The 27,648-nt window shown below is 45.7% G+C and overlaps 2 protein-coding genes across 6 annotated transcripts in view; both read left to right on the forward strand.

The window, feature by feature from the left end:
• The first annotated feature begins 2,604 nt into the window (after nucleotides 1-2,604).
• Chd9 (chromodomain helicase DNA binding protein 9) overlaps nucleotides 2,605-27,648 on the forward strand; it is a 231,300-nt gene continuing 206,256 nt past the window's right edge. For 3 of the 5 annotated variants that reach the window (XM_027405561.2, XM_035442579.1, XM_027405565.2), the window contains exons 1-2: nucleotides 2,605-2,751; nucleotides 23,580-23,705. The gene's annotated coding sequence lies outside the window, so the exon portion shown is untranslated. The remainder of the gene's footprint in view (nucleotides 2,752-23,579; nucleotides 23,706-27,648) is intronic. The other 2 variants (XM_035442580.1, XM_027405569.2) reach the window with 2 other exon arrangements.
• Nucleotides 21,345-22,550, forward strand: LOC113834588 (60S ribosomal protein L18a-like). Its single transcript, XM_035442581.1, is given in 3 exon segments — nucleotides 21,345-22,092; nucleotides 22,094-22,137; nucleotides 22,140-22,550. Coding segments are annotated over 3 exon segments (528 nt in total). The 5' UTR covers nucleotides 21,345-21,967; the 3' UTR covers nucleotides 22,499-22,550.

A 27,648-nucleotide genomic window follows, 5' to 3' on the forward strand; every position in this document is an offset into this window, starting at 1 on the left:
GTTCAGGCATTCTGCTGGCCTGCCCCTGTTACCTGACGGAACAGGCAGTACCCTGGTCAGCCCAGGGTTCCATGAGAACTAAGTCTGCTTGCAGGTGCAGAGGACCCGTTTAATCCCTGCCCATTTATGCTCTCTGCTCTCTCTCTACACTTCTTTCTTTACTCTCTCTCTCTACTCTTCTCTCTGCTTCTGCTCTTCTCTTCTCTTTGTCTCTTTATGCGCTCTCTGCCTTTCTATGGTGACCGGCCATGGCGGTCAGCCATTTACCCTGTTTCTCTTCTCTCTTAGTCTCCCTACTCTGCCAGGCTTTTATAAACTGCTTAATATGTCTCATGTCTCTTAGTCTTATGTCTCATCCATCTCTTCTTCTTTATCTCTAATTTAAACAAAAATCTAACAAAGGCCAGCCTGGTCTTCATAATAAATTTCAGGTCAACAAAGGGCTACATAGTGAGACCCTGTCTTAAATGTGTGTGTGTGTGTGTGTGTGTGTGTGTGTGTGTAGATATTGATATAGATGTATTTGTTGGAGAATTTCCAACAATGTAATTTGATCATATTCACCACCCAACACTCCCCAGATCCTACTCATACAACTTCCTATTGGTTCTCCCACTGCCCCTCCCCCCCCACCAGTTTCTATAAGTTTGCTATTCTTGGGTGTGAAGCCTGCCCTACAATATGGCTGATATACTATGGTGTTAGACCCCCGGAAAACTCAGGTATCCGGGGTCCCAAACCACGACCACGGTCACCCCAATCACCAGGCGGATTCGAGAGCTTGCTGCAAACAGCATGAGGCTTTATTGTAATTTAACAAGCTAACCCCATGTTAGCTCGGGTCTTTCACCCACCCGCCATGGCGGATGGCTAGCAAAGACTCTGAGAAGCCACAGGACTGAGATCTTATAGGGCAGCGTAAGGGGAGTGTCTAGGGGTACACACAGGCTCACTATTGGTATGCCTCCAGCCTTGGAGGGATTGCCCTGTGTTGATTGGCCAATTGGTTGTTATGGCCCAAAGGCCCTCCCAGGGTGGTTGCTATGCTTTGCGTCATTGCTTGCTGTGTGCTTGTCCATAAAGTACACCCAGGGTCGTAAAGCATAGCGCCACAGCTAACTTCTGATTGGTTCCTTGTCACGAGGCAGGCATCTGACTTTCTAGTGTCCAGGACAAGGTCATACAAGCACGTGTTCCGCCGCTATGACTGCCAAAAGGGGAGCCGGTCCCTTCATTGTCAAATCATTTAAAGAAAACTGACTTTCCCTCTCCCATTGGTTATCAAATACCAGTAGCTCCTCAGTCAGGTGCAGAACTTCGGTCCCACCTTCCCACTCTATGCTGGGACTTAGTCGGGTTTGGGTTTGCTCACTGTTGTGTGTACATGCTGTGAGTTCACGCATGCAACCAGGAGGCAGAGGTTTTTGTGGTTGTTCTTGAATGGATCCCTCGTTTACACAGGTGTCTGGTGTACAGATTCTCAATGAATATTCACTTAAAGGAGAAATAGATGAGACATAAGTGCATTAGATAATCCACCATTTAAAAACTATATAAGTATTTACTGTGTGTGGTAAGTACTTACACCAGCTGAACCATTTCTGAGGCCGACCTCGAGCTCATTGTGTAAACCACTCTGCCTCAGAGTACAGCCAACTCTCCACCCCATAATTCTTTGTTTTTGTTGTTGCTTGCTTTTTGTTTTTGTTTTTGTATGTTTTGGTTTTTTGTTAAATCCACTATTTTTTTTAACACTCTTCAACCGTGTCTTCATTAGAAGAAAATACTTAATACCCTGGGAAAAAGATGGGCCTGAAGATCCCCTCAGTTCTGCAAAGCATGGTAATAGGACTTCCGTGAGACAGTGGACTTCATTTAGTGTCATCTGATCTTAATTATCAGCTAATTAGTTCTCAGCCTGGAGCTGTTCTCCCAATCGAGGAGACATTTGGAAATCTGAAGGGGTGATTTTGGCGTCACAGTGATGAAGGGGTGGCTGCCGGCATGTGAAGCTAAGGAGTCAGGGATGCTATATGACCTCTAGCACCAGCCAAAGACATGCTAATAAGGCTCCGGGAGAAACACCACCTGGGTGGCCAACTCCCAAGGGTTCTAATTGTTTCTCTCGGACTCCACCCCCGTACTGGCACAGATTGGGTGTTTTATACAGGTCAGCCTAGGGTAACGGAAGGATCAAGAAACAAGGGAAAGGGTGAAAGGAAGGGCTGCTGGTAGGGGCCGGGTTCCCTGGACTAGGAAAAAAAAAAAAAAAAAAAAAAAAACCAGTCCTGGGCACCTTCGGATGCTCCCAGCGCGTTTAAAAGAGAAGCCATGCCACGCTAGGCTGTACTCAATGCTGATGGTGGAAGGAAAATATCCACGAGCCCTGCCAGGAAAATCCCAAGGTGGATCCCAGGTCAGGGGCCCAGGCCTGACAACTCCTCCACGCCTCCAAGAAAAAGTACAGCGAACTCCGTTCCCCACGCTCCCCAAAGGGGTGAAGGTGGTCCGGCCCAGGCCGGATCTGCACCCCCGGGCTCCGCCGTGTAGGAAGCCGCCCACGTGGGAAGGCCCAGCTGCATTTCCGCCCTGCACTGCGCTCGCACCTCCCAGCCTCTGCCAGCGCTACCGGCCCGCAGCCACTAGGTGGCGCCTGCGCTCTAGTGGGCGCCTGTCTGGAGCCGGCGAGGGAGACAGATGGAACCAGAGTCGTAGGGTTCCGAGGACTGGAGGACAGCGCCGGCAGCCAAGGTAGGATTCCTCGGGCGTGTCCCTAGAATGTCTGAGGCTGGGTTGGGCTGGCGTTCGCGTAGCTCCGTTTGCGGTCTGATTAATGACCAGCGAGGACAGAGCGGCCCATGTGCTGTTGCCTCAAGAGGACCTGGAGCCCCGCAGTCCCAGAGCCGGGCCTGAGCTGAACAGAGCCCCAGGTCTCTGGCTAGCACCCAGACATACTCCACGAGCCTGGGCCTCTGGAAGACATGCCCATCCCCCACACAGCAAGTCCCCAACACAGAAAGGAGATGCTACTGTCCTAAGGTGCCTCCAACCTGAGCTGAGGGGTGAGCAAAGTACTAGCACTTCTCAAACTTGGGCATGCATTGGCTGTTGGTTAAGGAACAGTAAGACATGCTGCTGTGTGGGTTCCATACCCCACCCCCACCCCAAACCCAGATGTAATTGGTTTGAGTTGGACGTGGGGATCTGAATATTAAGAACTTCCCAGGGGATCCCAGCTTGCAGCCAGATTTGAGGGCCCTTTGACTAAAAGAGTTAAAGAACCAAGGGTGTCTATTACAAGCCCTGAAGGCTTCTCCTCTTCCCCTCTTCTCCTTCTTGCCTTTTCAGCCAGCAATTACTTCTGCCTTTGGGCTGTCAAACTCAGTGTGACAAGCCAACACCCCACCCCAAAGGGTGGAACTCAGAAGTACAAGAGAAAAAGAAAGCCAATCGTGTTCAGTGTGAAAGGGATCCCCAAGTTGGTAGGAGAGAGGGGTTCTCCCACACACTAATCCCAGATAAGTGCCTGAGGTGACCCAGACTGCCCACATCATTCTGAGAAATGGAGCCAAGCCAGCCAGGAAGAACCTTTCTGTCTAATAAAAATGGCCTATTGTATCTTATGTAACAGCCAAGTGTTACCAGTTAGAGTCTGGAGTCTCCAGAGCCAGCCCTCCCTTATTCATGACCTTAGACAACTCACTGAAGCACCCTCACCTTCAGTTTCCACATCTATAAAATGGGTACAGCAATATAAAACTCGTAGAGTTGCTGTGGGAACTGTTAAGACTGAAAGCCTGTGTTTACAAAGGATTCTGTGCTGGGCACTGCACTTCCTGTGCACCATAACCCACAGGGTAGCAGGTACTGTACAGAGAAGTGGCCCCATCTGATAGCTGAAATGCTACTATAGATACCGCCACTCTGGTGCTCGGAGGGGCCAAAGGACTTGCTGAAGGTTATCAACATGATCAGAGGCAGATTGAGGGCTAGGAATGTGGCTTGCCAAGCTTATACGAGGCACACACACACACACACACACACACAAGAAACATCCCGTATTTGTGCCCTGGGCAACCTGAGTCTAGCCCATGTCTAAAAGAAAGTCTGGTGCTGAGGAAGGTGAGGACAAACACCTAGATCTGGGGTGGACCATGCTGTGTCTCCATATCCCTTAAGGATATGAGCCAAGCCCTTCCACGAAAGTTTCTCAATCCCTCAATGGAACTATGATCGTTATCCAGCACTTACTGTGTGCCAAGCAGGTTTCCTGACACTAACAGTAAATGTGGGTAAGACGGGGGTAAACCAGCTGTCAGTGAACTCAGACCCAACAATGAGAAAAGCAGGTGCACATTATTTTAGCAAGAACCAAGGCTTGCTAAACCCAGTTGTGCCCCCGAAATCAATATCCCTGGTACTTTCATAGTCATTTTTATGAACTTTTCATAGCATCCAAAATGTTGTCACCCAACACTCCTGTCCCGAGCTGAGGTCCAGCAAGAAGGTTTATGGTCTCATTTCAGTTTTCAATCTGCAAACAGTTGCTGGGTTATGATAGCTCAACTTTGGGTTTTCTGGCTTTACTATGGCTATACATGAGCCACATGCATTTTGTGCAATGTGAGCTCTACTTGAGTTTCGATCTTGGTCTTTCCTTGGACTGACAGTTTGCAGAAGGTCTCTTTCTTGTTATTCAGGGCAGCAGCAATGAGCAGCATCTCTCAGGCAGCCATGTGATCAGAAGGGGAAATGCCTACAGGCTCCAGCGTGCCCTGTTGCTGAGCTGGCATGGTCAACAGGTTGGGTGCATGCAGAGTACCTCCGACCTACAATGTCTTCAGCTTCTAATTGGTTTGTGGGTAGTGAGGTCCATCACAAGTAGAGGTTATTTATGTAAACTAATATCTGTTCTATGGTCTGTTGGGTGCCACAGTTTTTTCTGTGTGTTTGTACTTTTTCTTGGTGACTTGGCTGATTTACAATGGTCCCTGATCCTAGTGCTAAAATGCTGACTGATGTCCCAAAGCACAAGAAGTCAGTTATGTGTTTTGTGAGAAAATTCATGTTGGAAAATCTTCATTCAGACAAGGGTTGCAGGGCTGTTGGCAGAACCCAGTGCTAAGGAAATGGCATATGTTAAGTACAGTCTCTTTAGAACTGGGAAAGTAACCTAGTGGTAGAGTCTACCTAGCATGTACAAGGCCCTGAGTTCCATCTGTAAGCACTACATACATGCAGATCTTCAAACAGGTGTATGTAAAGCAAGGTGGGGGTAAAGTGAGAGATAAGGTACCCTAGATAGGAAGCTCAGACTTGTAAAGGTCTGGAAGTGGCCAAGATCGGGATAAGGTTAGAGACTTGTGCTGACCCAGTGGGTAGGGGGGAGTATGGTGGTCAGAGGGAGCAGAGCTACGATGAAATAGAAATATGCTGGAGGGAGTCTGGACCAAGTGTCATTGTGTTTGGTGGCCTGTTCTTGTTTCATCCGATTAGTTCAGTAATCATGACAGGCTGGTCGGGACCATCTCCACCTTTGACAGATGATGTCAATGTCCTGTGCCAGCAAGAGAATTACTTGCCGAGTATGATGGCACATGCCTTTAATCCCAGCACTCTGGAGACAGAAATAGGTGAATCTCTCTGAGTTCGAGGCCAGACTGGTCTGTATATTAAATTCCAGGACAACCAGGACCACATAGATTCTAATTTAAATAAATAAATAAATAAATAAATAAATAAATAAATAAAGTACTCAAAAATTACATAGGTGGGATGCCTAGAGTTAGGAGTTATGACTGTAATCCTTAGCCTTGGGAAGCAAAGGCAAGAAGATGGTAAATTCAAGGACAGCATAAATTACTTAGGGAGTTCCAGGCAAAGCTGGACTATAGAGTGAAATAATGTCATTTTTAAAAATGTTACTCTGCTATTAAGTAGCAACCCCCAACACACACACACACACACACACACACACACACACACACACACACACACACACTCAAGTACCTTGTCTCCCCCCACTACACACCAGTGCTTCACCCCACCCTGCAACCTGTCTTATATAGTGTTTAGCAGACTTTCAGGTCATATCTCAGGATACTGCTGGAGGTTTGGTTTGATTAGGAGAGGCATCAATGACTAAGTGGTAGCAAAGCCACCAAGCATGAATGAGACCAGCAGGACAACAGCATTGTGTATTTTTTTTAAAAATAAATTCTTGAGGTAAAGACATCAGTGCTTCATTGCAAGACTGGGATGGCTGCCTTGGCACACAGATGTACTGGCAGGAAATGAGAAGCTGTGATCTGAGTGTCCCTGAACTGACTGGGCTTGACATTCAGAACCCCCATCCTCAAGTAGTCAGGCCTGAGTCTGCCTCTTGTCCCTGATTATGAACCAGGGCTCTGCCACCCTTTTCTGTGAAGGTCTTGACCTTGGAACCATATGACTCGAGTTATAGTTATCTAAGTTTGTCTCTGTAGAGTGACTGTAGCCACAGAGTGGGTTAAAGAAATGAATCTAGCTGGGTTTCAGGAAAGTGTCATAGTCACTGAAATTTGGGTTTTGTATAATTGAAAAGAAAGCTTTAAAAAAAAATTGGATGTCTGGGCATGGTGGCTTATCTTTGAACCTAGGAGGCCAAAGCTGAAGGATCCTACAAGTTTAAGGCCAGCCTGGGCTTGAATGAAAAACCAAACAAATAAAAAAAAAAATGTTTTTGTAGTCTTAAGAACAATTCAGACCTGGCAGTGGTGGCACACGCCTTTGATCCTAGCACTTGAGAGGCAGAGAGAGGCTGATCTCTGTAAATTCGAGGCTAACCTGGTCTACAGAGTAAGTTCCAGGACAGCCAGGGCTGTTGCACAGAGAAACCTTGTCTCAAAAAAAAAAAAAAAAAAAAAAAAAAGCAATTCAGGTCCTTTCCTGTGCTAAATAAGCCCTCTACCACTGAGTTACCAATTTCCCCAAACTCACCCCACCCCAACAGCTTCCCCACCCCACTATCACGGGGTAGAGTTACCCCCCCCCATGTCATCTAAGCTGGCCCAAATTACTGTGGTCAGGTGATCTTCCTGTCTCAGATTCCTAAGGATGAAGAACTGCAATCATGTGCCCCCCCACCTGGTTGGCTTCATGGAGTTTTTAATGTATCTTAAAGTGTTACCCTTTTAATCTTTTAACCTTTGCAGAGGTAAAATTCCTTAACTTACAGGTTACACAAAAATGGGCAGTGTTTGAATATGAGCCAGAGTTGTTTTGTAGGCTCTTGATCCAGAATTTTAGGACCTGAAGGTCAGAGGAATATGGTCCATGAAGAGGCAAGGTAACCTAGGGTGTTTCCCCTGTAGTCTGCCGTTGGCTCTGTGTTGCTGAGAACCCATCCTCCCAGACACATCTGGCTGAGCAGCTGCTAGGTATACTTTGTGGCCAGAAAATGACCTACAGCAGACGGAAGTGGGAGGCACTGGAGCCTCCGGGTGCTCTGGGGAGAAGGGACACGGCAGCCACAGCTTCTGCTACACAGGGTGTCTGACCTTGCCCTCTAGGGGTGCTTCTCATTGGCTGGGTGTCTTGTAAGATCATTTGGGTGGCACTGGAGATGGTGATTAGGACAGGAAGGGCTTTCCCAGTCTACAGTCTCCCTCCTGTCCTGCCAGCCTCGCCACCCTCAGGCCACCTTTCTTAGAGGAACAGGTGCTCTACCGCACAGGCCTCACTTCCAGATTTTTCTTTCTGACTGCAGTCAATTAGTAGAAGACTCAGGGAAGTACTAGAATGTTCCAGGGCCTCATACATGTTAAGCAAGAGCTTCTACTCCCAGCCCTCTAGAATGCCTCCGTGACACTTGGCTTCTCCCCTTTTTAATTGGACAATATTCTTACAGTTGAGTGTTTAACAGGCCAGAGTAATTGTGATTACTTAATAACATTGCTAAATTCATTACAATTTTGAACAATCCCCCAGCACCTAAGCAAAACAAAAGTAACCAAGATAGTATCCTCCTCTTCCAACCCAGGATGCCAGAGACTCAGACAAGAGGATCCCAGTGTCCAGCTAGCCAGGGCTACATGTGGAAACTGTTTCAAAAAACAACAGCAACAGTAACAACTGGGCCCCTCGAAAGGAACATTTTAAAAACATTGTTTCATGTTTATCTTTATAGTTGCCATCCACACAGCCAAGTCTAAATGATTTGTAAGTGTAGAAATAATACAAAGTTTCCTTTGAAATAAATTACTATGGGTGAATTCTGGTATGAAGACAGGAGTCAGATGCTCTGAACTGAAGAGTCCTGAAGAGGCAGAGGTCCAGGCTGTGGCACACACCTTTAGTCCCAGTCCTCAGGAGGCAGAGGCAGGGGTTGGAGTCCAGCCTGGTCTGCATAGCCAGTTCTTGGCCAGCCAAGGCTACCTAGAGAGACCCAGTCTCAAAATAAAACAAAAAGCAGGGCTAGCCTAGTGGCCTTGTATAATCCCAGCATTCCAGAGGTAGAGACCTGTTCAGCAGGACAAGCTGCCTAGCTGGAATCAGCCAACTCCTGTTTCAGCCAGAGATTTCACCTCAATAAATATAACTAAGAGTGAGCCAGAAAGACACTTGAGGTCAACTTGGGGATGCACATGAATGGGCTCCTACACACAGCTGTACATCCATACATGAGCATGCAAATGCACATATACATGGAAAAACCCCAATTAATGTGGGGTAGTGGTGGCACACACCTTTAATCCCAGTATAAGGGAGGCAGAGGCAGGCAGATCTCTGGGTCTGGGGCCAGCCTAATCTATAGAGCGAGTTCCAGGACAGCCAAGACTACACAGAGAAACCCTGTCTTGAACATCCTCCCTCCCCCCCCCCAAAAAATCTTTTTTTTAAAGAGCAACAAGAGCATAGACTAAATTAACCAATAGAAATGATGTGTTACTTAAGGAAAAGTATCAAATAGCAAAACAGGTGGTACAGAGTGTAGAGAGACGGTTCAGCAGCTTAAGAGCCCTGACTGTTGAGTCCCCAGCACCCACATGGCAGATCATAACTATCTGTAGCTCCAGCTCCAGGGGATCTGATGCCCTCTTCTACCATCTGTAAACACCAGGCAAGCACATGGTGCATATACATACATGAAAGCAAACATTTTCATATGAATAAAATAAATAATTTTTAAAAATTTAAAAGATAGGTGGTATAAGAATTTACCAGGTGCCAGTCAGTGGTGGAGCATGCCTTTTGCACTTGGGAGATAGAGGCAGGCTCTGTGAGTGCAAGGCCAGCTTGGTCAACAAACAAATTGAGTTCCAGGACAGCAGGGGCAATTATACAGAAAAACTTGAAAACACCAAATAACAATAAATAAAAATAACAATAATAAGTTAATAAAGTTGCTGTCTATGGAGTACTTGCCCTGTGCTCAATGCTGTTTAAAAATATAAAACATTTCATTTTATTTATTTGTGTAAGGTTCTGGGGATGGACCCCTGGGCCTTATGCAGCATCCTAAGAAAGTGCTCTCCCATAAGCCATATGTCCAGACCTTGTCAGTTTTCTTCCTCCTCCTCTTCTTTGTTGTCATCATCTTTTTCTGTTTTGAGGCAAAGGCTCACTCTGTAGACCAGGCCAGCCTCAAGGGCACAGAGATCTACCTGCCTCTGCCTCCTGAATACTATGTCACCATACCAGACCAGTCCTGGTTTTGGTTTTTGTTTGTTTGTTTAAGACAAGTTTCTACTGTGTGAACCCCAACTGACCTCAAACTGAGTCTTCTTGCTTCGTTCTTCCAAGTGCTGAAATTACAGACCTGTGTCACCTGGACTGGCTATTTAATTGTCACATAATAATTGAGCGTGTTTATGGAATGTGGTATTATACAATACTCTTTTATAGTATATGGTGATTAAATTTACTCTCTCTGTAAGTATTTACCATTTCTTTGTGATCTATGTCACTAGTTCCAGGTCAGTCTGTGTTATATAATGAGACCCTGTCTGAAAACTACCTTGAGAAATGGTCCAGTGGTTAAAGCCCTTACCATTCTTTCAGATCTCTAGGGCTGTGTTCCCAGTACCCAAACCATAGGGCTTCCCACAACTGTTTCTTATTCTACTTCCAAGCAGATTGGATGATTCCTGCCAACAGGCACTTGAACTCACATACATGTAATTAAAATAATAAAAATAAATTCAAAACAAGCAAACAAAGTGTATCTCCTGTGAAACTGTATTCCTGGACCACTCAACCTACTCTCTACCTTTGTCTATCCTGCCCCGTCACCAATCTCTGGTGACTACTGTTTTACACCCTACTTCTGGAAGACTAACATTTGGGGTTTTTTTATACCTTTATATACGAGTGAGAACATGTAATACTTGTCTCAGAATCTGACTCATTTCACTTAGCATAATATCCTCCAGGCTCATCCCACATTACCATAAATAGTGAATTAATTAATTTCAACAAGGTCTCCTATAGCCCAGACAGGCCTTGACTTTATTATAGCCCAGATTCTGTCAAGAGCATGAATTACAGATGTAACCCACTACACCCAGCAAGTAGCAAGATTTTTTTTTTTTGTGGCTGTATAATATTCTATTGAGTATATATACCACATTTTCTCTCATTTTTGTTTTTGTTTTGTGTGTGTGTGTGTGTGTGTGTATGTGTGTTAAAGGATTCAGGTATTATGCTGGCCTGTCCCTATCACCTGGAAGAATGCACTCAGGCAGTACCCTGATCAGCTCGGGGTTCCATGAGTACTAGTCTGTACGCAGGTGCAAAAGACCCCTATAAAAGAAAGACCCCGCCCATGTACACTCTTTCATCTCTCTGGTTCCCTCTTCTGTCCTTGTCCTTGCTCTGTCTCTGTTTCTTTGCCTCTCTCCGCACCCCCCCTTCCCTTTCTAATAAAACTTCTCACTAAGCTCTGTCTTCCTGGCATGTTTGTCCCCCACCTCGGTCACCCTCACCCACCATGGAATCCGCCAAGGTCCCTCACGAGCTTTATTCCTAACACACACACACACACACACACCACACACACACACACACACACACACACACACACACACACACACACACGTTTTACTCATACGCTTATTCAGGTAAAAACCTGTTTGATTCCTTCTGTGGCTATTGTAAATGATGCTGTCATAAACATGAGAGGATAGATAGATGTCTCTTTGACAACCAATTTCCATTTGTTTGGATATATACTCAGTAGCAGCATTGATTGCCCAATCAGTTGGTAATAAGCCTATGCCTAGCCTCCATACTGTTTTTCATAATGACTATTACTTATTTACATTCCCACCAGCAGCCAGAGTTCCCCCCCCCCCCTTCACTGTATCCTTTCTGGCTGCTATTCTAAACTCTTTTGTTTTTTAAAACATTGACCTATTTCTTTTTTTTTTTTTAATTTTATTTATTATGTATACAACATTCTGCTTCCATGTATATCTGCACACCAGAAGAGGGCACCAGATCTCATTACAGATAGTTGTGAGCCACCATGTGGTTGCTGGGAATTGAACTCAGGACCTCTGGAAGAGCAGTCAGTGCTCTTAACCTCTGAGCCATCTCTCCAGCCCTGTTCTAAACTCTTTGTGTGTATATTTCAATTCATCCTTACTTCAGCCATCTGGATTAAAGACTGTTCAAATTAAATACTGTTGTTAGCTCCATTTCACTCCAGAGAAAACCAGTTGGAGGAGTTTAAACAAACAAACAAAAAAAGTCACTTGGAGCCAGGTGTGGTGGCAAACACCTTTAATTCCAGCACTTTGGGTAGCAGAGACTGGCAGATCTCTGGGAGTCCGGGGCCAGCCTAGTCTACAAAGTGAGTTCTGGGACAGTTAAGGCTATTGCACAGAGAAACCCTGTCTGGAAAAACAGTAACAACAAAGAAGTTTGCTTGGGAGTTACAGAGTAAGTGAGCTATAGGCTGGGGATGAACTTGGCTGGTCTTGCTCCAAAATTGGAGGTTACCATTGTCATACCTGATAAGTATTTTTGGATCCCTCGGTATTAGGTTTCTCCAATGACCAGGTTTAATCTGAGAAAAGCATTCTTGGCTGATCTGGGCGTGGGGGGTGGGGATACCACATGGCAGGACTATGGACCAGTTCTGAGGAAGGTGCTTCCACTTGGCTGGCTTTCCCAGGGACAGGGTTTGGAGAGGGAAGAGGGGTCTGAGGCAGAGCTTCAAGGGAACAATACCCATCCCCACCCCCATCATTTCTGCCCTTGTGCTGGGGATTAAATAGAGGGCCTCATGCATGGTAGGCAAGCATTCTACCACTAGATTATTATTAATCTACCCCAACTGGTTTTTAAACATTTTCTGAGATAGGGTCTTCAAGGCAGGCCTCGAACTCAGGAACCCTCCTGATTCATCTCCCTGAATAGCTGAGATTACAGGGCTGGGCCACCAGGTCTATTTTCAAACCTAGGGCCTCTGAAATGTTTGCAAGTGTTCTGCTCCTGAGCCCATCGCCAGCCTGACTATTGTTCATCACAGTTCTGCGCTGCTCTTCACAGCTGACAAAAACAAAGGAAAAGGGGGAAATGATACTTGAATAATTGAAGTAAAATGTGATTTTAAAAAGGTTCCTCCTTTCTCTCCCTTCTTGCCCTCTGGGAGCCTGACCACAGGGGAAGCCTGGCTCACCTCTGCCTTCCCGTCACCTACTCTCCTATCTTGCAACTGAAAAAGACAAAAAGTTACTTCTTTAAAATAATTCTTTTAGATTTTATTTTGTTTTTGGAACAATCTCTCACAATGTAACCCTGACTGGCCGAGAACTCCCTATGTAGACAAGGGTGGACTAGAACTGTCTATGAAGACCAAGCTGGCCTCAAACTCACAGAGATCTGGTTATCTCTGATTCCCAAGATCTGGGATTAAATGATTGCACCACCATATCTGGCTATAAATTTCTGTCTTTGTTTTATTAATTTTCCAAGACAGGGTTTCTGTGTGGAGCCTTGGCTGTCCTGCACACCAGAAGAGGGCACTTTGTATGCCAGGCTGGTTTAGAACTCACAATAGAGATTGGCTTAAGCTCTGGGATTAAAGGCATATGCCATCACTGCTGGCTTTATTCTGTTTTATTTCCTATAATCATTGTGTATGTGTGGTGGTGGTAGTGGCAGGGACGGTGACAGGTGGCGGTGAGGACATTTGGCTCTCTCCTTCCACCATGTAATCAGTCTCAAGCTCGGTTGTCAGCTTTGTGTGGAGGCTGCTATTGACCTGTCACGATGCCCCTTCTCTTCTCGTCCGTCTTTCTTTGAGACTGGAATTCACGATGTAGTACAGAGTGGCTTTGAACTTGAGGTAACAATCCTGCCTCTGCCACCCTAGGACTAGATTGCACATGTGTCACCAGGCAGGCGAGGTCCCTACCTAGTTTATTTTCCGTCCTTCTATATCTTCTCTCTCTTGACTTTCTCCTGGAGCCTCCAAGAATAACCTCTCCACTCTTGGCCACACCAGTCCTGATTTCCACTTGGTGGCTGGACACCCTTTTCTCCTGGATCTTTGCTGCTGTAACTTTGAACATTACCATTTCCTTTGTTTGTTCTGTTCTGCATCCTTGGCCCTTTTCCCCAAGCACAGGGCCTCCTTCCTTAATACTTTTCTCTTTAAGTTTACAGTGTTGGTTTTGTTATTGATTTGTTCTTTCAGCCGTCCCACATTTCATCCTGGGCCAGAGAAGATTACTATGGCTGGGTCATAGAGGCCCTGAAGGATGGCTGCTTAGTCAGGTCAAAAGGGAGGCGAGGCCAGGGAGAATCTCCAAGGTAGAATACCTGCCTGTGCAAGGCCCTGGTTTCAGTCCCCAACACACTGCTCACCATTAAAAAGGACAGGGAGCCATGCTTTCCTATGAGGGAGAAATCCCTCCTGGTTCATGTCACACAGGCTGGAGGTTGGTGGTCCAGAATCTTTGCAAGCCAGGAGTGGAGATTCTCCTGTGTACTCAGAGTTAATCAGAAAGAAAAGGAGAGACCAATTAAATTCACCAGAGGCTGGTGAAGAAGCCAGACTGGGAACGTTGAATCACAATGGGAGAGGGACTGCAAAACAGCCTCACCCCCTTCTGTGAACTTGTGAGCACATCCCTTCCCCTGTGGGGAAGGCCGGATGGAAAGGCTCATTCTAGTTAGAAGATTGGCATTCAGGGAATCAAACCAAGGTGAGCAAGACAAATGATTTCATAGCCAGGAGAGCCTAAGACATTTGTGTCCTCTAAGAGGAGCCCAAAATTGCAGCTCCCCTGCTGTAATTCCCCATCCCTGGGCCTGTGGCTGATGGATCAATTACTGACCTGTTTCCTTCCTGTTACTCCAGCCTAAAGATCCTTAACAAAAGAGTATCCTGAAGGAGCTGGGAGGTGGGTGGCTCAGTGAGTAAAGTCTGCAGTGCAAGGATTAAGATCAGAGTTCGGATACCTACACCCACATAAAAAGCCAGACGTTCCTGTGGAGTATATGGAAATGGGCAGATCTCTGTAGCTTGCTTCAAGCTCCAAATTCGCTGAAGACGGTGTCTGAATAAATAAAGTGGGGGAGGAACTGTGAAATGGCCAGCAGGTAAAGGCACCTGGCCAATCCAAGCCTGATGACCTAGATTCAATCCCTGGAACCCACATAAAACATGGAAGGAGAGAACTGACTCCACAAGGGTGTCCTCTAACCTCCACATGGTCCATGGCATGCCCCCCCCCCCCATGCTGCTGCTGCTGCTGCTGATAATAATAAATAGTATTTTTTAACTTAATTTTATTTTATGGACATTGATGTGAGGGTTTCAGATCCCCTGGAACTAGAGTTACAGACAGTTGCAAGCTGCCATATGGGTGCTAAGAATCAAACCCAGGTCCTCTGGAAGAGCAGCCAGTACTCTTAACTGCTGAGCCATTTCTCCAGCCCCCAGTAATCATTTTTTTTTAAGATTAGAAAAATAAGGTGGAGAACAATGGAGGAAGATGACAGCTAAGGTGGACCTCTGGCCTCCAGGCACGTGCAAAGACACGCATGCATTCCTGTACATATGTGTATGTACATATCAGTATTTACATTCAACACGGGGGGGGGTGTGGTAAGGAGAAAGAGAGACTTCCTGGAAGCCCTGGCCAGACCTCAAAGTTGCCTATGTTGCTTAACGAAGTTTCCAGAGCTGCCATTAGCCTGGACAACGTGAGACAACACAGGCTCTCAGAGGCGTCCCTTGGCGCTGCGTTTGAGCATCTACCGTATTATTTCTGTCAGCCTATTATTTCCACAGCTTTCGTTAATGCAGCCTGCCTGCTTGCTTTCTCTTTTCTCATTGTTAAGTCTTGATTTGATTTCCAGGCTTGCTTGGCCGGCTTTGTCCCAAGACACATCCTGTCCCGTCCTTAAGGACTTTGGCAGATCAGTTAACCGTAGATGTTGTATGTGTGGCTTCCACTGGAAAATTACACATTTTAACCAAATGTATAACTCCGAGCAGCAACTTCTTGCAGTCAGGAAGTGCTTTGCTGGCTGAGGATGTAGCTCAATTGTTACGGTGTCTGCCTGGCATGTACAAGGCCTGGGTTCCATCCCTAGCCCTGCGTAAAACCACGCCTGTGATTCCAGCTCTTGGGAGGTGGAAGTAGGAAGATCACAAGTTCAGGGTCATCCTTGGCTATCATGAGTTCATGCCAGCCTGGCTACACAAGACCCTGTCTAGAAAATAGAAGAGGAGGAGGGAAAAGTTTAATATGATGTATGCTTTGTTCTGCTATAGAAATGGCGGCATTGCGGGAGGTTTGGGAGGTTTTGTTGTTTTATTCAATGTATTTGTTTGTGAGCAAGTAAGTATGTGCATATGTATACAGACATGTGCAGGCCACATTGTGTGTGTGGTGATCATGGGAGAACTACTTCACAGAGTTGGTTCTTCTTGTCCACCCTGCTGATGCCAGGTCTCTCTTGTTTCTGTTGTGGTGATATGCACTCTAGGCTGTTTCATGTCTCCAAGCAGGACTGGGATTACAGATGTGAGCTACCTTTTGGTTCTGGTTCTGGGACTCAAATCAAATCTTCAGATTTTCATGGCAAGCACTTTCACCAAGCCATCTCACCAGCCCCCAAATGGCAGTGTTAAACTCTTAATGACTACTGTCATTCAGCTATGACCAAGGAGTGATGTACAAGCACTGGAATCTGTGCCTTTTTTTTTTTTTTTTTCAATGCTAAGGACTGAACCCTAGGCCTCACACTTCCTGCATTTGCTGCTTTTGAATATTGCTTTTGCCATGCCAATGCTTAGGCATGCATGGTGTTTTTCTCATATATTCCCAGCCCTTAGGGTGCTAAGGCCTGAGGATCTTCAAGGCTGGTCTGTCCAGGTATAGGGCAAGACCCTGTATCAAAATAAAAAGACAGACACAAATAACAGAGAATTCAAATTCCTATTATTTTGAAGCAAGAGGACCCTCAGCCAACCTTAGGGGGTGTTCAGGCCTGGGGAGGCAGCACCCTATAAGAACACTTGCCTAGCATGCTTGAGGCCCTGACTTCCATCCCTAGAACTGCACAGAAAGCACATGCTGGCACAGTTCTTCATTTTACTCACATAGAGAACCTCTGACTGACCCAAAAGGAAAAGAAAAAGTATGTGGCGAATCTGAGCAGGTGGAGGGAGCTCTGGGGGCTTCCAAGCCTCCTGGAGCCCTCTGAGAAGAAAGGTGGTCCCTTGGCGTAGGGGGCAGGTCTGTCTAACAAGCAAAGCTGGGTTCTCACCCTGGGTACTGTTCCTGACCTCAGGGAGCCTGTTAAAGAAGAACACGTACTCATCTAGCTGTGACTGTTGTCCTCTTCCAGGCAGCAGGCAAGGTGCTGACTGCTTCAGCCAAGCTCCATTGTACTGGGGCAGGAGCAGCTTCTGAATGGGCTTTTTGTCTGTTTGTCTCAGAGATTAATTTTCATTTTTAATTGTGTGTAGGTGTGTCTGTGTCTGTGTCTGCCAGTGGACATGTGTATGTGAGTGTAGAAGTGAGCCCAGAGGAGTCAGAAGCTCCCCTGAAGCTGGAGTTGCAGACGGTTGTGAGCTTCCTGGTGTGGGTGCAAGCTAGGAGCCAAACTTTGGTCCCCTGGGAGAGCAGCAAGTGCTCTTAACCACTGAACCATCTCTTCAACTCAAAATTTGCTTGTTTTTAATAGAACACATGCATATGCTCACACATGCGTGCACACATACACCCCTCTCACTGTATGGACCAGACTGGCCTCAAAATCACAGAGCCTGCCTCTGCTTCCTGAGTGCTGGAATTAAAGGCATCACCATGCCTGGCTTTTGTTTGTTTGTTTGTTTTGGTTTTTCGAGACAGTTTCTCTGTGGCTTTGGAGGCTGTCCTGGAACTAGCTCTTGTAGACCAGGCTGGTCTTGAAGTCACAGAGATCCACCTGCCCCTGCCTTCCGAGTGCTGGGATTAAAGGTGTGTGCCACGGCCACCCAGCCCATGCCTGGCTTTATTACCTCTTTAAAGATTGATTGGTTGATTGTGCGTGTCTATGTGAGTTTTGTACACTACACCCCTGCAAGAACCCTCAGAGGTCAGAAGAGGACATCTGTTCCTTGGAACTGGTTGTAAGCTACCATGTGGGTGCTGGGAAACAAATCCAGGTCCCCTACAGCAGCAGTGAGATCTCTTAACCACTGAGCCATCACTCCAGTCCCTAGGAGAAACCTTTGTGGAGTTGATTCTCTCCTTCCTTCCACTCTGTGGATCCCAGATATGGAGCTCAGATTACCAGGCTTGGCAGCAAGCCCCTTTACTCACTGAGTCATCTCTCTGACCCAGAGTCTATGTGTTTTTTTTTTTTTTTTTTTAAGGTAGTTTAAATGTATAGAATTGGTACAATAGTCCAGAGTTATCATATAACCCCAGAGCTCCCCATTTCAATGTCTTACATTACTATGGTACCTTCTTATGGCTATCCAGCAATCACATCCTATGCAGTATACTTTTGTGGTAGTGGTGACAGAGCTGAGCTTCAACAAGCATCCTAGCTAACCCCAAGTCCAAATACTGACTTGTTTGTTGTGGTTCTGGGGACTGAACCCAGGTCGTGCATGCTAGGCAAGTGTTCTCTCTACCATTAAGCTACACTACCACTACACCCCCCAACCCCCACCAATGACCTTCAAAAGATTTCTTAGAATGTATTGATGTTCAAGACCCCTGTAAGGCTGATTTGTTGGTGGTCATTTCTATCTTGCCCACCAGTTACCAAATAACTGACACAGAGGCGTAATATTAATTATAAATGCTTGACTGATAGCTCAGGCTTGTTACTAACTCTTACATTTAAATTAACCCATATTTCTTAGCTATGCTTTGCCACGTGGCTCATGGCTTGTTACCTCATTTTCTACATACAAGTCCTGCTTCCTCAGTGGCTGGCTGGTGTGTCTTTCAACTCCACCCTTCTTCATCCCAGCATCCTCAGTTTGTTCTCCCTGCCTATACTTTCTGCTTGGCTGCCAGCCAATCCGCATTTTATTAAACCAATTCAAGTGACCAGTCTTTACAGTGTATTCCACAGCACTGGTTTATACCCCAGATCCACTTCTTGCCACCAGACAGTGCTCCTGAGAAAGTTGCTTAACCTCTTGAACCTCTCAGTTAAGGAACAGAACCAATATTGCCACCTGACACTGACACCTTTTGAGTACCATGCATATAGCATGGTCCATATAAGCATCACTTGTTACTAGTGTTAGTCTAGCCTGCAGATTCCTTCTAGATTTCCTTCTAAGGTAGCAAGTCTTGTGGCAGTGAGTCACCACCTCTGGTCACCTCCTCTTCCTTCCCATCCAGCATTCTCACCCACCTTCTGCCTCTCACATCACACTCTGACAAACAAACTGCCTTCTCGGTGTGGCCACCACCAGTTCACACCTTTATTCATTCTCATCCCCTCAAACCCACCAGAGCCACCACTTCTGCTGTGACACTGCTCCAGAGCCAAGCAGCAAGTCCCCTTTCTTCCTTGGAACAGCCAGAGTCACAGACACTTGCAGCACTTACTACCTCAGACTGTGTGACAGCCAGGGCTGCTGGCCTACCTCTCTCTTCTATAGCTATCACTGACCTCCTGGTGCAAGCTTGTGGCACTTGTGGTGAGCTTTGACCAGACAAAGACTCTGTCTGCATCACTTGCATTAGCTGTAAATTTTCTGGTGGTGAAATATACAAGTCACAGAATTTACCATTTTAGTTCTGTTGAGGTGGTCACTAGGCCGTCTACTTATTTCCCATTTGAATGACTTCTTTGAAGACATAGCTGTTCAAGTCCATTGCTCCTGTTTTATGCTATGTATGTATGCAGATATTTGTGTATTATGCACATGTGTATATAGTGTGTGTGCGTGGTGTGCATATGTGCGTATGCACATGTGTATATGGTGTGTGTGTGTGTGTGTGTGTGTGTGTGTGTGTGTGTGTCTGTGGTATGTGGGTATTTGTGTGTTTGTGTGTGTGGTGGGTGTATGCATATGGAGGCTAAAGGTTGACTTCAGTGTTTTGTCCAATCCTCAACTTTTTTTCTTTTTTATGTCTTTATTTATTTTATGTGTGAGTATTTTGCATGCAAGCACACACACACATACACATATATGTATACCACATGCATGCCTGGTTCCCACAGAGGTGAAAAGGGGGTCAGATTCCCCAGAGTTAGAGTTACTGATGATTGTGAGCCACAATATCGGTGCTGGGAATTAAACTGGGTCCTCTGCAAAAGCAACACGCAGCATTCTTACCTGTTTATCACTCTTTACAACCCTTCCACCTTATTTTTTGAGACAATGTCTCTCTCTGGCTCTGGAGCTCACCAATTGGCTAGATTGGCTGCCCAGTGAGCCCCAAGGATCCTCGTATCTCCACCTCCCCAGAGCTCCCAGGGGTAAATGCCAGCCAGCTTTTTACATGGGTCCTAGGGATCTAAACACAGATGAAGCCCTCATGTGTACAGAGCAAACACTTAACCAATAAGCCATCTCCTTCTCTTCATTTGCCCATATTCTCATCAATCTGGGTGTTTTGCTGTTACTTGTCAGTCAGATGAACCTCCTTCTTAGAATTGCCTTTTCAATTCTTCATGTTATTTGAAATATACAAATTTTGTTATTTGTTGTGTTTGATTACTTTTACTTATTTTGAAACTGTCTTACTCTGTGGCCATTGATGGCCTGCCTGGAACACACTGTGTAGCCTAGGCTAGCCTCAAACTTTCAGCAGTCTTCCTCCCTCGGCTTTCCAGTTGCTGAGATTTTTACAAGGGTAAGCCACCATAGCTGGCTCAGAGTTTTTAAGTAATTAATTTATTAATTTCTTTTGAGGCAGGGTTTGTTGTAATTCAAAAAAGTGGCTCTCAAGACAGAGTTTGGTGCCGGGCGGTGGTGGCACACTCCTTTAATTCCAGCACTTGGGAGGCAGAGGCAGGTGTATCTCTGTGAGTTCAAGACCAGCCTGGTCTACAAGAGCTAGTTCCAGGACAGCCTCCAAAGCCACAGGGAAACCCTGTATCAAAAAACAAACAAAAAACAAAAAACAAAAAAAAAAAAAAAAAAAAAAACAGAGCTTGGGTTGAGGATTTTTTTTTTTTTTAATTGGAGGAAAGTGAATGGGAAAAGCGGGGAGGGGAGAAAAGCCTCTGGAAATAGGAGCAGCAGAAGAGAAGAAAGAGGAGAGAGGGAGGGAGGGAGGGAAGGAGGGAAAGAGAAAAGAGAAGGGGGAGAGAAATGGGAGGTGAGTGGGGCTCTTTTGAAAGGGAGCACAGTAAATGTGCACAGGTGGTACTCTTAGTGGCTGCAACTGAAGATGTAGCCTGTCATAACCCCAAGGTCAGGCCAGTACAGATGCCTGAATACTAACAGTGTTTTTCTGTGTTACAACTCTGTCCTAGAACTTGCTGTGTTGACCAGACTGGCCTCGAACTCAGAGATTTTCCTGCTTCTGCTTTCCAAGTGTTGGGATTAACACTTGGCTTACAAGTTTTAAGTTTTGATGAAGCTTCAGTTTATCTCTTCTGTTCTTTTGCTGTCTGTACTTTCAGTGTTGTGTCTAAGAAACCATCACTAGGGTCGTGCTATAAAGCCTTTTCTCATCTCCTCTGAGGGTTTTAGTTTCTACTCTTAAGATTCAGACCTTTGGCATATATTAACTTCTTTCTGTGTGATTGGCAATCAGGGTCCATAGTCTTCAGTATGTGGATATTCAGTTTCCCAAATCACTTGTTGTAGAGATGAATCTTTCTTAGGAGTTCTAGGGCCGTGCTGAAATCATTTGACCAAACCTGCAAGGGTTGGTTTCTAGGGTTGCTCTTCAGCTCTACTGGTCTAGATATCCTTCTTTACACTGCTACCCCATTGTCTTGAGTACCGTGGATCTGTAGTGCATTCATTTTGAAGTCACGATATGCATGAGCTTTATAACCTTTCTTGATTATTTCAGCCACTTAGTCCTCTGAGAGTCATTATGAATTTTAGCATGAATATTTCTGTTTTTTCCAAACACTACTGAGGCTGGTACACACTTATTCCAATACTCAGGAGGCTAAGCCTGAAAGATTGGGGTTTGAGGCCAGCATGGAAGCAAGATTCTGTCTCAAAGTAAAAATTAAAAGGCATGGATGTGTAGGTCAACATTTTCCTAGCAGGTACAACAAGGTTTGGATCCTTAGAACTGCAAATCAAAGCAAAGTGTTATGCCTGGTATCTTTGAGACTCAGGCTGTAGGTTACTTTGAGTCCTATTAGTATCTTAGTATTAAGTCTTCAATGTCTGGGACATGGGGGTGGTATACCTGCATCTGAGTATGCAGGTGTAAGTGTCTGTATGCACACAGAGACTAAGAGGAGACAGGATGTCAAGTGACCTTGAAAAACTGGGTCCCTTCCTTTTGTGGGTGGTGGCGAACACAGAAAGAGCTCCATGAAGGCTTTGGGTGCACTTAAGGAGTACAAGGTGGTGGGGTGCTGCTTGTCCACTCTGAAGAGCCATATGCCACCACTATACCAAATGTGCATCTTCACACCCAACCATATGGTGGCCAAGGCCCTTCTGGTGTTTCGAATCTCCACTGAAGAAGATGAAGTCATCAAACACCTGTACAGTGGGCAGGTGTTTGAGAAGTCGCCACTGTGTGAGAAGAACTTCGATATCTGGCTATGCTCTGACTCCTGCATCTTGTACCATGGATACTGGGACCCGATCATGGCTGGCATCGTCACACAGTGCTACCAAGACATGGGTGCCCGGCAAAGTGTCCATGAGCACTCCATCCAGATCATGAAGGTGGAAGAGATTGAAGAGGGCAAGTGCTGCCTGCTGGCCATCAAGCAGTTCCTCAACTTCAAGATCAAATTCCTGTTGCCTCACCTCGTTTTGTGGCTCCAGCGCAAGCTGTGTTTCCCCATCAAGAGGCTCAACACCCAGAGACCCCCAGAGAGTCGAAGAAGATGAGGAAGAGATAAAAGGAGAGAAGGAGGAAGAGGAGGATGAGGAAGAAAGGGAAGGAAGGAAGGAAGGAAGGAAGGAAGGAAGGAAGGAAGGAAGGAAGGAAGAAAAACTAGGTTAAGTGGATTCAATATGTGGTTCCCAGCTACTTAGGAGACTAGGAGTTTTTGAACCATGAGTTCAGGACCAGCCTGCCTACATGGTTCAATTCTCATTCATATTCATTCTCTCTCTCTCTCTCTCTCTCTCTCTCTCTCTCTCTCTCTCTCTTTCTCTCTCTCTTTCTCTCTGTCCCTCAGTGTTGGGAATGGAATCCTGGGTTTGGGAATGCTAGGCAAGTATTCTTCCACTTAGTCATACCTCCAGCCACCCAGCTACTCCCTTTTTCTCTTTTTAAAAACATTGATTCATTTGTGTGTATGTGGTGGGGGTGTTGTGTGGGGGTGTGTGGAGACCAGAAGTCAGTCTGCAGGAGTCTGTTCTCTCCTTCTATCACATGGGTCTGGGGACTGAACTCGAGTCCTCAGGCTTGGCAGCAAGTGCCTTTATGTGCTGAGCCATCTCAATTGCCCTCTTCCTATCTCAGAAAAAGAGAAAAATCCCAAACTTGAGTCCCTTTATATTCTGCAGTCATCCTGGTCACTACCCAGCTCTGATTTGAAGAAACAGCCAGGGAGTTTGTCTTTCTGGGATAGAAATGGATAGCATACTATTGCCTCAGGTAGACCCAGCAAAGGGATTGCAGAGGCCCATTATTGCTGTAGGCCTAAGACATCTATCTCCCCAGCACATGCCATTGAGAGCAGTCAGAGCCATAAGTCCTCTGGAAGCCCCTAGAGCCCCAGCATCACAGATCCTCCCACTCTCCACAGGAACAACAGAGAACAGAGGAAGGAGCAAACCAGGTCCCTTCTCCCATAGCTCTGTTTGAAGACTGTGGTGGGGACAGAGTTGAGGGACAGAGTGCAGACAGCCCCTGTACCTGGGAGGTATCCTCTTGTCACGCTCCAGTCTGGGGCTTCGTGACAACAGACACACTTTGAGTTCTTTTCCAAGCCTTGGGTTTATTTTGCTTCTTGTTTTTCAGGCCTGTAGGACACTTATGTAGCACAGACACACACAGACTGTTCTGTGCCACTCCCAGTGACTGCAAAATTCATGGGCTCCCGAGTCTGAGACAGAGTCTGTCTCCTTTCCTACCTCTTCTTTCCAGGTAAGCCTGTTGTTTTATCCCCAGCTGGAAGCCCCCTCTGCCACAGGGCCAGCTCCCAGGCTGCTTATTCCACCCCAGCTGCAGCTCCTGCAATCCCCAGCCAACTCCCATTCCCATTTCCATGGCAACCGAAGCACATTTCCCATCCCTGCCTTTCTACTTCAGAAAGGAAAGGGATGATATGTCTCCTGTTAACGCTCCTGCTCACTGTCTTTCTTTTCTGTTTTTTCTTTGGCTGGCCTAGCACTGGCCATGTGGACTAGGCTGGCCTCAGATTTGTGGCATTCCTCCTACCTGATTTCCAGAGTCCCAAGATGATTACAGTCATGAGCCACCATGGCCAGCTCTTTACTTCTTTTGTTGTTGTTTTGAGACTGAGGCTCTACATAGCCCTGGCCTTGGACACACTACATAGACAAGGCTGGCCTCAAACTTGGAGATCTTCCTGTTGTAATTAAAGGTGTGTGCCACCAATTCCTCCTTTGACTTCTCTTTTGTTTCTTTTTGTGTTTTGAGTCAGAGTCTTGTTTTGTAGCCCAGTCTGGACCCAAACTCACGGCAGTCCTTCTAGCTCTACCTTTTGACTGTTGTAAATAATGCAGCTGTGACCACTTCTACATAAATATCTCTATAAATTCTGGGCTGGAGTAACACAGGTGGAAGAATATTTGCCACATGCGCAGAACCCTATGTTTGATCCCAAGCATCTTTCGTTTTCTTTTTCTTTTTTTTTTTTTTTTTTTTTTTTTTTTTTTTTTTTGGTTTTTCCAGACAGGGTTTCTCTATAGCTTTGGATCCTCTGCCTGGAATTTGCTCTGACCCACAGAGCTGGCCTGGAACTCACAGAGATCTGCCTGTCTCTGCTTCTGTTGGGATTAAAAGTATGCACTACCATCTGGCTCTCTATCTATCTATCTATCTCTCTGTTTTGTTTTAATACAAGCTCTCACTATGTAGCCCTGGCTGGCCTTGAGCTGACAGAGATCTGTCTACCACTACCTCCTGAGTTCTTTCAGTGTTTTAATCAGTAAAGGATGGCTTTGTGCTTTGCCAACCCAGAGGAGTGTGAGGGCTTTTGTCACAGTGCTCTGATGGTGCTAACTTGCAGCCCTGGGTGTCTGTTTACTTACCATCTTGCCTGGAGAGGTCAGCAGTTGCCTGGCTATATCATTGTATCATCTCTGAAAATGAGGCCCCCAAGTGAAGCATGATTCTTCAGTTGTTTGGGCAGGATTAGTTAGATCACCCGCTTGCATTGAGCTCACAGAACCTTGGTGTATGGTGTGAAGGGCCTGGGAAAGCTTTTCCTGGGCACATGCTTTGTGTCTAAAGTTGTTGTTGTTGTTGTTTTTAATTGCATTTGTCCCTGTGCATGCATTCAAGTGCCACAGTGCACATGTGAAAGTCAGAGGACGATTTACAGGTGTTGGCTCTTTTCTACCATGTGGGTCTTGAGGATCAAACTTAGGTCCTCAGGCTTATTAGCAGCAAACACCTTTACTCACTGAGCCATCTGGTTAATACAATTCTACTGCCTATACATGCCATTGGACTTACTTTCTCTTGCCTGTTAAAAGTGTAAAGTACAGGCCCAAAAGCTGTCTTCTTCCCATGTGCGCCACAACATGCAGACACATACACACACTAAATACTTGTTGGTTTATCGGTTTTTTGAGACAGGGTCTACACAAGCCTGAAACGCAATCTGTAGAGCAGATTGGCCTTGAACTTATTGTCTCTGCCTGCCAAGTGCCAGCGTTAAAGGTGTGTGCACCATCATGCCAGGCTCTAAATACTTTTATTTTTAGTGGGAGATGGAGAGTGGTTAAGAGCACTTGTTGCTCTTGTAGAGGATGCAGGTTCAGTTCCCAGCGCCCACATGGTCATTCACAACCACCATTCATTATCTCTAGTTTCAGGAGACGAGACACCCTCTTCTGACCTCTGTAGGTGCTAGGTATGCATGTGGTGCACATACACACATATATACATACATGCCTACACACATACATACATGCATACATGCATACACGCCTACACACACACACACACACACACACACACACACACATACAAGCAAAACACACAGAAAATTAAATACACCAAAATTATTTCTTAGTGAAAAAAATGTGCCACGCAGAGTTGGGAGTACTTACTAGCATGTGCTCAACCCTGAGTTCACTCTCTAGTCCTGCGTTCACCTCCACCCTTAGGGCACATAGTATCTTGTGTATTTAATTCATGTATTTGGTTTTGTTGTTGTTGCTTTTGGTTTTTTTAAGACAGGGTTTCTTTGTGTAGCCTGTCAGTCCTGAAACTTGATCTGTAGACCAGGCTGGTCTCAAACTCTCAGAGATCCTCCTGCCTCTGCCTCCAAAGTGCTGGGATTATAGGTATGTGCCACCACCACCTGACTTTAATTCATGTATCTACCTAAAATGCTTCCTCAGATGATTTCCTCTCCTGGCTTCCCAGAGTGCAGTTAGGAGATGGTTGTCTGGCCTTTATTCCTAACACTAGAGTACTTAAAGCCTTGCAGTTTCCTGAATGACCAGCATTTGTTATGCTAATGAGTTCCCTTCAATCACACCTCTCAGTATGCTAATGTTCTTAAAGATGGGCCCCTGCAGGGTTCCTTGCCAGGCCTGTCACTGAACTGTTAGAGCTTTGGGACTCTCTGGAGCACTTGGCCACCTTTACCTGCCCTGTGGATCATCTGCAAAAAAAGGTAGAGAACATGGGGGGCGAACTAAGCAGGGCACTGGGCAGTTGGCTGACCCAGAGAAAGATGAGGCACTGGTCACTGCCCACTCGCCTGCTACATCTCTCTCATTTGGCTGTTGCTGACTTGAATCCTTTATAACAAATTGGCAAACTCAAGTGAAGTGTTTCCCTGTGTTCCAGGAGTCTGTTAGCCAAACAGCCACCTTGAAGGGTTTCTGGGAACTCCCTGATTTTGATTTGTCTGTTTGTTTGGTTTAGTTTTTTTGTTTGTTTGTTTGTTTGTTTTTCCCAGACAGTTGTTAACTGACCCAAGTAATCATGGCCTAATTAATTAAAGCAAGTTTTATTTATTTATTTATTTATTTATTTATTTATTTATTGTGTTCATGGGTGTCTCCCCCTAAGATGGGGTTCAAAATGTCAGCACTGGATGTAGGGAAGATAAAGTTTTTATAGATGAGGGTGTCTCCAGATGGGGGATTTGGCAGGGAAAAAGGTGGTCCTCCATTAGCATGAACATAACAAGGTAGTAGTAACAATAGGCGGTTATAATAACCTTTTAAAACAAAGGTAGGGTTGGAAGATGGTCATAATTTTCTGAAACAAAGACATGGTTGTGGTTTCCTGGAATAGGCAGTAGGGAACCATTTGTAGTTAAGGTTACAGGTGGGGCACAGTCCAGTCATAAACAGGAATGAGCCTAGTTTGTCTTCACTATAAAATGGCTTTCAAGCCTAAGATGGAGGTTGACTAGTTCATCACAGGGTTTCTCTACGTAGTCCTAGCTGTCCGGGAACTTACTCTGTAGACCAGGCTGGCTTTGAACTCACAGAGATTGACCTGACTCTGCCTCAGTAGTGCTGTGATTAAAGGCATGCACCACCCTGCCTGACATTTATCTATTTAAAGACAGGATTGCTACATGAACTAGGGCAGCCTCACGCTTGCAATGATCCTGTCTCTGCTTCCCAAGTGCTAGGATTACAGAACCATACTATCATGCCCTGCTCCATGTTAGAGATACTATGTATAACTTGCTTACCTATTCATTTTTTGATGGGTACTTAGAGTGCATCTATTTCTCTTCACTTTCTTCAAAAAAATTTAGATTTATTATTTATGTGTATGAATGTTTTGCCTGCATGTATGGAACTGGAGTTATAGGTGGTTGCCAGCCATCATGTGGATGCTAGGACTTGAACTCTGGTCCTCTGCAGAA

This window comes from Cricetulus griseus, chromosome 3, assembly GCF_003668045.3.
Source record: "Cricetulus griseus strain 17A/GY chromosome 3, alternate assembly CriGri-PICRH-1.0, whole genome shotgun sequence".
NCBI classification, from domain to species: domain Eukaryota; kingdom Metazoa; phylum Chordata; class Mammalia; order Rodentia; family Cricetidae; genus Cricetulus; species Cricetulus griseus.